Source organism: Ixodes scapularis, unplaced genomic scaffold (genome assembly GCF_016920785.2).
Source record: "Ixodes scapularis isolate PalLabHiFi unplaced genomic scaffold, ASM1692078v2 PGA_scaffold8__174_contigs__length_109621045, whole genome shotgun sequence".
NCBI classification, from domain to species: Eukaryota; Metazoa; Arthropoda; class Arachnida; order Ixodida; family Ixodidae; genus Ixodes; species Ixodes scapularis.
In genome coordinates, this window is record NW_024609883.1 from 72,240,454 (window position 1) to 72,253,146 (window position 12,693).

Below are 12,693 nucleotides of genomic sequence, written 5' to 3' on the forward strand. Positions count from 1 at the left end.
GGGTTAGCTGTTTCCCGCCCGCCCCTTTTATTTCTGAGCAACTGGCTCGCTGACTGGCTCAATTTCACTGACCGTAAACACACACAAAAAAAAAATAATAATAATAGAAGAACAGGGCTCATTCCATTCCCATTTCATTCCGGGCAAAATACATCTAATTCCATTCCCATTCCATTCCCCTCAACGTTGCCGCCATTCCATTCCCATTCCATTCCGGGGTCGCGAAAATTCGGAATGATTCTGGAATCATTCCAACTCCGGAGTGGCAACTCCGCAACACTGATTGGCTCAGAGTCTTCGACGATCGCTGACGCAGCCCTCGCGTCCAATAAAAGCTCAGAGCACGTAGTCAAGCAACGGCGGACAGGCGATGGCGCGGACTTGCGAAAGTGGTTTCTATTCGAGCATTACTGCTTAAACGCTATTTTGGAACGTTTATATATATATATATATATTGCAAACTTGTTTTTTTTTTTGTTTTTTTTTGTAGGGTGAACAGGGCCTACAGGGGCTACCTGGCCCAGTGGGTCCCCCAGGAAGCAAGGTGCTGTTTCCTTTATTTCTAACCGTTATTTAGAGTCGCAAGGTGCAGTTGTTGTTGTTTGCGTTATGCAAGGTTTGTGCGCGTTATACAGGGAACAAAAAAAAATAGAAGCATTGCAAATTGCTAGGCAATTATATTGCATACGTGAAACCATCTTGCTTCACGAACGTTTAGCGATACTCTGAGTTTCGCAGACGCCAGACACCTACGTTCACGGAGTTCATCAGATAGTTTAACGTGCATTACGTGTATACCTGATAGTGGTTCCTGGAATCAAGCGATACTACCGCTAATCGGGCTGATAAACATGGCGGTCTTCCGGAGCCTTCCTATACTCTCGAGCTCCTCTCCCTCAGTGCGCACAGGTGGTCGAGTTCTTCCTTGCCTACCTCTCGAGTCACATGACTTCCCCGTTCACCAATCAGAGTCGAACCTTTCACTCCACCTCTCCCACTCGTCAGCCAATCAGTGTCAAGCCTCGCGGCCTCGAGTTCTTCCTTGCCTACCTCTCGAGTCACATGACTTCCCCGTTCACCAATCAGAGTCGAACCTTTCACTCCACCTCTCCCACTCGTCAGCCAATCAGTGTCAAGCCTCGCGGCCACGCTTTTATTTGGGCCTCACCTTTGGGCTTCACGAAATGCCGAACATCTACCCAAAGAACATTTCACGTTAAAATAGGCGTCGTACGCCATAGTTGAGTGCGTTTTCACACGACCATATCTTCCGAATTCTAGAACTCTCTTTTGCTATGGTTTATGACTAAGAGTATCCCCAGAAGGCCGGGATTCGTAGTCTCGGTAACGTAATAATACCAGACTTGATTCCGGCGAAGTCCAGAGAGCGATTTTTCTTTTCTTGTTTACATCAGCACGGTTTCAAATAAGGTGCTAAAAAATGCTGTCATAAATCAGCGAACACAAATGTGCAATAAAGGTTTTCATTGACCGAAATTCACTGTATGTTTTTAAAAAAGTTACCGGTGGCTGAGATTAAGCTAATTTTTTCATAAAATCTTAAGATTCTTCAGAGTCTTGTCAGGTCTCCATCACATGATCATGGCTTGTGATAAAAGTCATCATCTAAGAAGACTTGGGCTCAGTATACCAAAGGTAGAAACTGCGGTGTCCAGTTCGCGTCCCCGACTGGTGCGTTTATATCGACCCATTCCACACATGCATCGAAAGTGGTTCCGAAGAGGCGACAAATGGCGTCGCAGACGTCGGAGGGTCGTGCTGTCGGATGACGCGATCCTGGCGGTCGGTCGTAGAAGTTCCGGCAAAAAGCATGTCGCTGTCGTCGAGGTGTCCCAACTCCTGACGGCCGAAGTTTCCGTAGACTGTCACAAGCTGGCCAGAGAGCGACCTGCAGCTGAACGAGCGTCTGCCACACTAACCACAGCTGTTGGGACGCCGCCAGATTCGCGGTCGGCGACAGCGCGACACTTGTGTGACGTTATCAGACGGAAACCGAGGAACCACTTCTTGGGACGCGGTAAACGCAGCAGTTGGAAACGCGTTACCGGCACAATATGATAGGAACATACGAAATATTTGGAAATCTAGAATAATGTGATCAGTACCTAGTTGTGTAACGTTAAAACATTCTTAAGTATATAACGCGCTTATGAGTGAAACCTAAACCTTAAGAAATAGATACAAAATTAAACGTTTCCTGTAACTTAGCTGCCACAAGCAATTAGCTCCGAGAGAAAAAAAATTAATTAAAAATATGCGTAACATATACATCTAAACTTCTAGGGCGAACCCGGCGAAAGAGGAGTCACGGGGAAGACGGGCCCCCGTGGTCTTACGGTGAGCACAGTCTTCCAGTAAGCATGGTCTCGCGGTAAGTATAGTCTCCTTTTGAGGATTGTCTTACGGTAAGCATGGGCCTATGATATAAGCGTGGTCTTCTGGCATAGACATGGTCCTATGAAATAGACATGGTCTTGTGGTATAATCATGGTTTTACGATAAGTGGGTTTAAGGTAAGGGTGACTTACGTTGGATAAGCTTCAGGACTGTGAGGTTTTGTAGAAGCTTCATGGGGTCCAAGAGCGTGCTGTTCTTATGTGTGCAATGTATGCGAAATGTAAAATAAATTAAACAGAAACTTGTAGTGAATTCGATAAACACATGTGCGGTCAATTTTAGAAATTTTTTTCGCGGGGTCTGATGAAAAGGTTAGATTGGTCCCAACTGTTTTGGTTGAGAAATTTTGTGTTATCGCAACCGGGGATCTTACGACCTATAATTTCCGTAATAAAAGCAAAAAAAGAAAAAAAAAGGGGGGGGATATTATCGAAAATGAAAGGTTAACTCAAAATTAATACGTACCCACACAAAATTCTTGTCCTGTTGATTTTTGTGGACTTGGAGAAAACATTTCTTGGGGTTCAGCAATATCTTCCTGCGTAGCGCTCGGTCTTCGCGCTCTATTTATTTGCCGAACAACGTCAGACAATTTTGTTTCAAGCGCAAACTAAGTTTTGTAATCACGTTGCGTTTTGGTAACGAATTTGGTTTAAAAAAAACAAAAAAAAACAAATGCCAAGTGTTTGCCAGAGAAGAGAACCCTGTCTTTCCTACTGACAACACAAACTACGAATCACCGTACCTCAGCCTCGGTCCAAATCTATAGTACTAGTGGCTGTGACCCGATGCCGAGGTTTCAGAACTTACCGTTATCTAAATCGGAAGATATATAAAGGGATTTTCAAAAAATGTTCAATGAGAAGATGGCGACCAACGGAGCCCACATATACATGGAGACGAATGGCAAGCGCATCCAGGAATACTCCTTATAATTTCATTGAACATCTTCTGAAACCGTCGATAATCATTAAATTAAAGCTTCTGAAACTTTTAGATCTGGGTCGGACCCCTATAGCGCTGCATCTTGGCGGAGATTCTGGGTTCGGCAATGCGCTATGTGTATTCTTGCAGTGAGAGAAGCACGGTTCTGGTTTCCTTCCTAACGCTAGGTGCCTCTCATTATTCTCTCGCGGACAGCCACAATATGTAGAAATCACGTCTTATTTTCTCCTAGACATCATATTTGCCTTGTGAAATGATCGTCACATATAAAAAAACCTGTTTACGACGAAAGTGAATCAGGCTCATCTACCGCCACCAACTTTATATTCTTAGTTTTATGACATGATAGTTTCCGTTGTTTTGTTTAATTTTAATTGTTTTGAATCAGCTTTTAATATTTTTTGGTCAGACGCATTGTCCTCTAATTAGGCTCATTTAACGTCGCGTTTAACAGATATGGATATAGAGGGTATTCCACGGAACTTCAGCCAAGGTTTAAAATATTTTGGTGCATTTTAAGAAGACTGAAGCAAATAAGTTTTTTTTTTTGTTTGGAGCAGGTCAGGCTTTTTGTTTTTGTATTTCGCCCGATTAACTAAATAATTAAGATTAATTATATAAATTTTGAAATATATAGTTTATAGCAACAATTTTTATGGCGAAGCTGTAGAGTGTCCTCAGAAGCATTCAATTCAGTAGTTTTTATTAAAAAAAAACATAATTAACACCTTTTTTTGTGTGTGGGCTTCGAAAAAAGTTTGCGAATTATGAAAAAAACGTGTGACTCCCCATGTGCACCTTGTATTCCAGTGCTTTCAGCCGTGGCTTGAATAAACTAGGCCTGCCTGTTGAATAGTACACTGTTGACTGGGCGCTGTCAATAAATTCGCGTTTGTATTTATTATTTTTTTCTATAATTCAGGCACTTTTGTGAAGCCCGGAAAAACGAAACTTGTTAGAGATTTCTTGATAAAAACACTGTAATAGTTATTTCCGAGGCCGCTCTACAACTTGGTCATTGGAACTTGTGCTCTAAATTGAATTGTAGAAATAAATGAACTGCGCAAAGGACGAGGACAGAGGTCATGAACCTACTAGCCCGCCAAAAGTGTTACTTCTAAATTTAATATTTCATAAAGCTCGTTCGTTAATCCTAATTAATTAGATAATTGGGAAAAATACAAAAAATAGCCAGAGTTGCTCCAAACACTAAACAAACTTATTCGTTTGATTTCGTCTTCATAAACGTCCCCAAAATATTTTTAAACCTTGGCTCAAGTTATATATATTTGTTGAAAACGTGTAGACACTGACGATGCACTGGGTCATCAATCCTTGCTTGCTTGTCATTATTATTTTCCCGCACCAGGGAGAGCCTGGTCCAAGAGGACTGCAAGGAGAGCAAGGCATACGAGGTCCTGCAGTGAGTGTTCATTTCTTGGCTTCTGGTCACACGTTCCTTGTAAAGACCGGTGGGCACATAAACGCAATAGACGTGCTGACAGCCGAAACGAAAAGGTTACGGACAAAAATGTTCACTAATTATATTTTTGAATAATGTTTATTTATTCAGAAAGCTGGAAATCTGTAAAAGAAAGCATGAATAAAACGCTTCGAAGTGCCTGAAAGGTCCGTGATCAAAGTGAATAAGTTGTAAAAAAAAATTGTAGCGACTTTTACCTTCAAAGTACTACAATGCATGAATCGCAATATTTAAGGTGCAATCGTTTAAAATTGTTTAGAAGGCATTAAACCGTCGCTTCGGGGGTCGGAATAGGAACCTTTATTTTTACCAGTTCCCCGCTGCATTGAGTGGGAAAGCTTGGTGCATCCGTCTCGTGACATCAATTTCTCCATCGACCGTGGCCGCCTTGGCGAAGAATCTTGATTGGTGTGATATAAATTGTGACACGTGACATAAATTGACGTCACGTACCGTAAGAACGAATTCAGTTTTCCTTCTAAATTTAGCGGGAAATTCACGAACTGACGCACAGACCAACGAAAAAAGTTTTGGAATAGGGGGTTCTGAAAAAAAAAAGCATTTTATGCTTTAATAATAAATGGATGAAATAAAATATATATTGTAGCATCACATCTTAGGATTCATTGGTTAATTATTGTCCTATATTTTTTTTTAAATTTTAATTCAAGCTATAAACGTGTTTTTTTTTTTTTTTCATTGCAAGAAAACGGCACGAATATACGAAAAAATTTAAGCGTAAAGAGTTTGTATCACAGCTATGAGGTTAATCATGAGTAAACTCATGGCATTGTTTTACGTGTATATAGTCGACTAGATGACCACACTTGCAGTTGGATAAACAATCTGCAGATCGGTGGTAAATTCGGTGATTGACCATTTGTGTTAATATTTTTGCTCATCTGATTGCTTTACTAAATATAATTCTACTAGAAAAATTTTTTTGGAGAAAAAAAAAGTATTTACTAAAAAAAAAGCAGCGAGCCAACTTGGAATGCAACTAACTTACGTAATCGTGATGCAACTAACTTACGTAATCGAACCAATTTACTAAATACGGGGCAGTATACCGTATCAGCTGATCGGTTTTTAAATTGACTACTTCTGATCACGTGTAGTTTAGAATGAGCCGTTAATTTTGCACTTTTTGATACCATTCCCAGGGTCCTCCTGGGCGCGATGGTATTCCAGGAACCACCTCAGAAACGTCTACATCTCCCGTAAGTCTGCATATTCTTAGTCTGAGTTGAGCTTTATAGGCTGTATTGCTTTATTTGAGTAAGCTGTACAAGTCTAAATTCATTACATTATTATTGTTGTTTTTTATTTAATTATTAGGGCGTACCGGGACTTCCGGGAATACCAGGAGAGACCGGACCTCAAGGACCTCCCGTAAGTACGGCGGAGCCCTATATTAATTAGTACCTCACAATTAATTGAAAAATAATTTTAAGAAATAATCAGCGCGTGTGAGGTGCAATTTATTAGAGCACAGTTAGGACACATGGAGCCAAACAATTATTTCCATTGTAGTAAAATTAATAATGAGCACCAGTGAGTTGTAATGCGGCGTTTTATGTTATTGTGCATGTTTATCATTATTATACTGTTGTGTAACCGATTTCTTAAGTTTGTAGGCATCGTCCTTGCAGTGTTCTATAAAATTGTGTAACATATATATTTTTATGCTATTGGTGTAGGGTGCATATAAATGCTAACGTGTATGCAATGTTCATTGTTCTACATCTCTCTGCTGCCTGTGTATGTTTTGTATATATGCCTACGTTTGCATTGTTCATTGCCCCCGATCACACATGTCTGGATCCTCAATGTACCTATTAATTAATAAATAAATAAATGAATGTTTGACCTATCGTGATTACTCTAGGAATGATCATCAAGCTATCTTAATTTTGAAAACAGTTGATCTATTTTTTATAAACCTGGATTTTTACCTATTATCGATGTGCACTGCGTGACACTGTCAGCGTGAATACGACATGGAAGCTCTTTCCGTACTTCACTAAACATGTAATTAACGAGCATGAAATTTCACCGCTTAGGTTAGCGCTCCAAATTAACTTTTTACTTCACAATAAGAGATTCTTTTTTTAATGACTGTTCTTTTATTTTAAAATGACAACATAAAAACACTGGCGATCGCTTGTTCGCGCTAACGGTGCCGCACAGTGTGCTTGCTGGCTTCTCAGCAAAACAGGAGACATTTGTTTAGATGCTGATACTTATTGTATGTGTTAACTCCTTGTCTTCAGGGAGAAAAGGGGAGTCGAGGACCGCCGGGCATTCAAGGAATTGAAGGAGAAAAGGTGATCTTAACGCAGATATGCCGTTTGTTTTATCATATTTTACTTTTGTTTTTGTTAGCGTTTGAGATGGTACTGATGGCGACAATTGTGTTTTGCGAAATATTGATTATCTTCGGTAGAATTCACTACCATTCGATTTCTGTCTACATAACACGGCGATCTATCTAAGACGTATAGCTACCAACTCTGAACAGATTATAAAGAAATACTATACCCAACAACCAAAGCTAGCATATTTCCCGCGCAATCCAAAAATTCAAACGTGTTAGGTTAATAAAGCTGATTTGCTCGGTCATTCTTTAAGCTGGGCGGTTTGCGTATCTATCGGAAGGTCACTTGATCTGGATAAGTATTTTTCTCACAAAGTAATATATGTGTCAGGATTAGCGATGATGATAACGCAGACTTTCATTTCTCACCGATTCCAAGCATTCATCATTTTCGTTCTAAGGACAGCCAGCGAAAAAAAACAATTATCTAATTTTTCCCCCTTTCTTTTTTTCCCTACAGGGAGATAAAGGCGACCGCGGCATCACTGGACTTCCCGGACCAACTGGGCCGAAGGTTTGTCATAAAGATTTATAGTCTGTTTCACCACGACCGTCATAAAGCTTTAGTCGATTTCACCAACGACCATACATAAAGAGAAGACTCCTTGCAGGTAACACCGATTGGCGCGTTTTTCAGAACGTCACATCCCCTGATTACGGGGGGAAAGGGGGGGGGGGGGGGTGGAGAGAAGAAGGGGGGACCTAGAGGAAAACACGAGGAAATGGTTCCGTAGTCGCTATTTTGCGCATGCGCTTTGACCATGCATTGGATAGGAGTGTTACGTCAGTGTTCGCTGCGAACTCAGATCCCATCACGTGCTTCGTGTAGGAAGCGAAGCCCGAAAGATGGCGGCCGCGAGTGTTGCTCGATGAACTTGTAAACAATAGACTATTGTCATCGGAAACGTTTCAACGATGAGTTAATAAGCTAAACAAGAGTCACATCCTTGCAGGGAGATCGAGGAGAGAGAGGGTACCAAGGCGACTCGGGGCCAAAGGGTGACAGGGTAAGTCACGCGGAAAATCAAGTCAAGCATACCCGATGTGAAGTACACAGTCATTCAGATATATAAAAAAAAGAAAATGCAGAGCACTACTGGTAGGAAGCGATATCATATTTCAATCAAGGAAAAAAAAAACTTTCAGCCTTTCCACTCTAGTGAAGAAGGAAGACCAGCGAAGCTGTACTATGGTGGGAATAAGGTAGTGGCCGGCCGCAAGTCGGCAAGCCAGAAGGCTGGAAAGGCTGGACAGCTACCGCCATCAGTGAGCGACGGCGGCAAACAGACAACCGGCAGGCCGGTTTTCTGGTTGCCGCCGTCGTTAACAGACGGAGGTAGCTGTCCAGACTTTTGTGTTGAGATTTGTTTGCCCACGGACACGACACTGGGAAAACTAACCCTTTACAAATTCGAAGTAAAAAAAAAAAAAACGTGTAAAGTTTTTTTTTTTTTTTTGGTTTTGAAGCACTTGGGGTGTTTTGCGCTCTCTTTACATTCACATATTCAATCATTTTTGTATACTGAGCATTTCCTATTGTTCGTCGTTATTAATCTATTTTCATGGTATCGTGGAAGCCGATCACTATGTTTGAGTTTGAAGCTTTCAGCTGAAGGCATTTCTTTTCTGCCTATTTGTGTACGTATGTGAACTGTAAAGGGACCAGTGCCTCGTAAGCTTCTTAGCCTTTTGCACCGGCCCCTCTATCGGACCCTGTCGGAAAGAAGACAATACAAAAAATAAATAAATAAAGTAACAATTTCTCCCCCTCTTCCCTAAAGAAACACACACACAAAAAAAAACTCATAATATTCGCAAACTTTGTTCCTTTGCGCAGGGCCCCTCCGGAGTTGATGGTAGCAGAGGTGAACCCGGACTCATCGGCCTCCCTGTAAAAAGCCAGTTATTTCTCCACGTATTTAAAATTGTAATGATGGGATGCTTTTATTATTAATAATTTTCGAATGGCGTGTGAAAAAAAAAAAAGTGTTAACCCAGATATGCCTTGTTTCTCTTTTCAGCCATAACAACGTGCAAAAGCTTTTAAAGTGTTTCGTAACGCGACATAAATTTTCTTACTCTTGTATCGGGGCACGACGCGTGGCCTAAAATCGAACCTAAAAGAGCGAAAGAAATTAATAATATTGAACATAGCTGCCTCATTTATAAAAATGGTCGCCAAAACGAAGGTATTGTTGCATTACTGAGCGATACCATGAAACTGACGGCGCCAATGTGCTTACATTGGTGTGAGCTTGAGTCGTGCTACATGTGCTCATGTGCTGTTCAGGCACTATTGTTCACATGAACTAAAACTAAGAGCTCAAAGGAACTGTTGTAAATTGAACACAATGATAAAAAAAAACGAAACTGAGACAAGAGATGGACAGCACAAACACAAAGTTTAAAACTTTGTGTTTGTAATTATGTGATTGTTCAATTAGTGACGTCACGTCTGCAGCAGCGACCTAAAAGACGCATCATAAACTGGATGTCATAACATGTAGTAAGTTTACAAATGAAAAAAAAAGAAACAAATATCTCAGGTTGTAAAAAAATATCGTCATAACTTATATGGTGATCTAAATACTGATTGTTATAAAACACGCGGTCTTTAAGGAATAGCCACCTTTGTTTTGGGTTTTGCATGAGGTCCTAAGATATCCTTGTAAACAGGGTCCCACCGGCAAAGACGGATCGTCAGGATTGTCGGGCCAGAAGGGTGAAAAAGTATGTTTCGTTTTTGTACCATATATTAGATCTTCGGGTTCTTGTGCGGGGCATTTATGGGATATTGCCTTACCATTATTTCACTCCAGACATATAGACTATACTTCATAAATTCCAAATAATGTATTTAATTCGCTAACTATTTGTTGTTATGATATTTGATGAAGAGCCACCTGCGTAATATATTTGTAATTTATTTGTGCTGCTGCGCTTTTGTAACTCGTGGTTCTTGTGTAAGGGAGGAAGCCATTTACGTCCTACACGTTGAATCACTGTTGGTTTAATTAGCTGGAAGAAAGCAGTTTTGGCGGGCAATAGCATCATATGCGCCAAAATAAGTTCTTCCCTCCCCCCTCCCCCGGGCTAATGGCGGCACAAAGTATTATTGGTGCGGTATGTGCCATTCATTATACCATTCAGTCAAGTGCATTTTAGACAAACACCTCCCTTTTCCAACGCGTCTTCGCTAAAGATGAACTGGCATTAACAAGCATAAAGTCAACCACGAAACTAAAGAAAGATACAGGAATTTTTAATTAAACTTGAGGAAGAAAATTATCCATGCCAACCCGCTCGTTCTGTCCTTATACAAGAATCTGTATGCTACATTTTATAATAATAATAATAATGTTAGCCTCACCGCCCGCTTTTTAAACCATGGGATCGTGCCTCTTTATTTGGCTTCGTGGCTCCTGGTATAATATAAAGGATTCCTTACCGTAAAATATCGGAGTTCTAATAAAAATATGCTGACTCATCTCAGGGCGAGCAGGGAGAGGTCGGCAAACCAGGAGACGTGGCCTACCCAGGAGAACAGGTGAGAATTCGTCGTCCGATGCGTCGGTGATGTATTTCAAACTTTTGTGAAGTAGAAAAGGTACCGAGGATTATATCCAGTGCCAAGTTACATGTTGTAGAGGCCTATGAAAATCCTTAATTTGTACGTGCTCGGTTATACTTACCGAGCTCCGTCGGCATCAGAACCACTCGCCAAGTTTGTACGTTTTATCATCACAAAAAAAAAAAAAGGCTCAATAACAAGCAGTGAGAGAGTGCAGGCGAGCTGGTAAACAATCGACATCTTGTAAACCCCGAGATTTTGTTGTGTTCGTCCGTTTTTTTATCGTTCCCCATCTCAGGGTTTACAAGATGTCAATAACAATTTGCTTGCATGAAAAAAAAAAAAAAAAAAAAAAACAGAAACAAGCGGACGCTGTTTACTAGGTGGGCGGAACGCGGTTTACCGGAAGCGAAAAAAGGCGTTTCATGAAGCCACCTTGTACAGAAGTTCTTCCTCTTAAAATTGCAGGGTCCGCCAGGCGTCGCTGGTCCTAAAGGAGAGCCTGGAGCTGACGGTCGGATGGTGAGATAATTGACCTCGTCTCGGTTTCTAAACATGTCGGAGTTGCGTTTTTCTAACCGTTACTCGTGACGGCAAGTTTGCTAACCATTACACCCAATGGCTCTATTTCTGTTTCTAACTCGCCAAAATGTGTTTTATTATTAGGGTATCATCGGACCTCTGGGTCCCAGAGGATTTCCCGGACCTCCAGGACTGCCTGTGAGTTGTAAAATTTTAACAGCTATATTCTTCGCTCGTGACCGTTACAACAGCTAGCACCTTTCCGGTGTTTGTATCGTCCAGGCGAAAAATGCCGAGTCACTTAGCCGTGGATGCATAAGCATGCGTCTGATCTTCCGCCGAGGACGGCTGCTGGGCAAGTTCGGAATGCGTTCCACAGCATACTAGACAAGGAGACTAGCAATGCTTGGATATCGGGCTAGTTGGTTTGACACTCTGGGGTATACTGCGCTGCGAAGTTATACTTAACCTATAAAGACGTAAACTATGAGATGATGTGAAAGACAGTTAAGAACATACTTGTGAAAGCTCGGCTGAACGTGACGTACTTGTGAAAGCCGAGCTTTCACAAGTATGTTCTTAACTGTCTTTCACATCATCTCATAGTTTACGTCTTTATGGGTTAAGTGTAACTCCGCAGTGCAGTATACCTCAGAATAGACAAGGAGGGCAGCGTGAAGAAGGCGATGATTGGAATCGATGGAAGATAAAAAAAGACATGCATGTGACAGGCCGCAGTATATATATTTGGGAGTGGCCATTACGGGTACTACTTTTCCAGGAATACCATAAAATGCTGCACGCGCCTTGGACCCTCTAAAGTTGACTAATTTAGTGGGTTTTGACCATCATTCAGCAAGTTCCAAATTGAAACAAAGCTTTTATTTTACATAAAAATAATCTACTTGAAAACTCCTTTTGTGTATGTGTGTGCGTTTGTGTGTGTGAAACGCTGTAGATCCCATAAACTGACCGATTAGAAGTAAATAAAAAGGTATGCTTGTTTTTTTTTTTTTTTTTTTTTTGCTTTTTTTCGACGCGTAGTTATTACAGGAAACATTTGGTAGCAATCAGTATACAACTATACAATATACAAGGAAACAGTCTGTGTATTAATAGGCAAACTGAGAGATCTCATTTCAACTAAACCATACATAATACTTACGCTGTTATGAAGATGTATGCGGTCCATTCGTAATCAACGTTCTGAATATAAACATTTCACTGAAACCTCGTTTCTGCCAGTTCAGTATTTAATACAAATTTCGACTTTTTTTTTTTTTTTTGTTTCAACAGGGACCCCCAGGGAAACCAGGAGTACGGGGAGAGCAAGGCGCCGAGGTGCTTCTTTTTGTGTCTTTTTTGTTTTGTTGACTG

The 12,693-nt window shown here is 41.0% G+C and overlaps 1 protein-coding gene across 1 annotated transcript in view; it reads left to right on the forward strand.

The window, feature by feature from the left end:
• LOC120848609 (collagen alpha-3(IX) chain) overlaps nt 1-12,693 on the forward strand; it is a 69,564-nt gene that overhangs the window by 37,043 nt on the left and 19,828 nt on the right. Inside the window, exons 13-26 of the mRNA XM_040220609.2 lie at nt 491-544; nt 2,305-2,358; nt 4,733-4,786; nt 6,010-6,066; nt 6,185-6,238; nt 7,120-7,173; nt 7,684-7,737; nt 8,177-8,230; nt 9,061-9,114; nt 9,900-9,953; nt 10,717-10,770; nt 11,263-11,316; nt 11,461-11,514; nt 12,613-12,657. Coding sequence (XP_040076543.2) covers nt 491-544; nt 2,305-2,358; nt 4,733-4,786; nt 6,010-6,066; nt 6,185-6,238; nt 7,120-7,173; nt 7,684-7,737; nt 8,177-8,230; nt 9,061-9,114; nt 9,900-9,953; nt 10,717-10,770; nt 11,263-11,316; nt 11,461-11,514; nt 12,613-12,657 — 750 coding nt within the window. The remainder of the gene's footprint in view (nt 1-490; nt 545-2,304; nt 2,359-4,732; nt 4,787-6,009; nt 6,067-6,184; nt 6,239-7,119; nt 7,174-7,683; nt 7,738-8,176; nt 8,231-9,060; nt 9,115-9,899; nt 9,954-10,716; nt 10,771-11,262; nt 11,317-11,460; nt 11,515-12,612; nt 12,658-12,693) is intronic.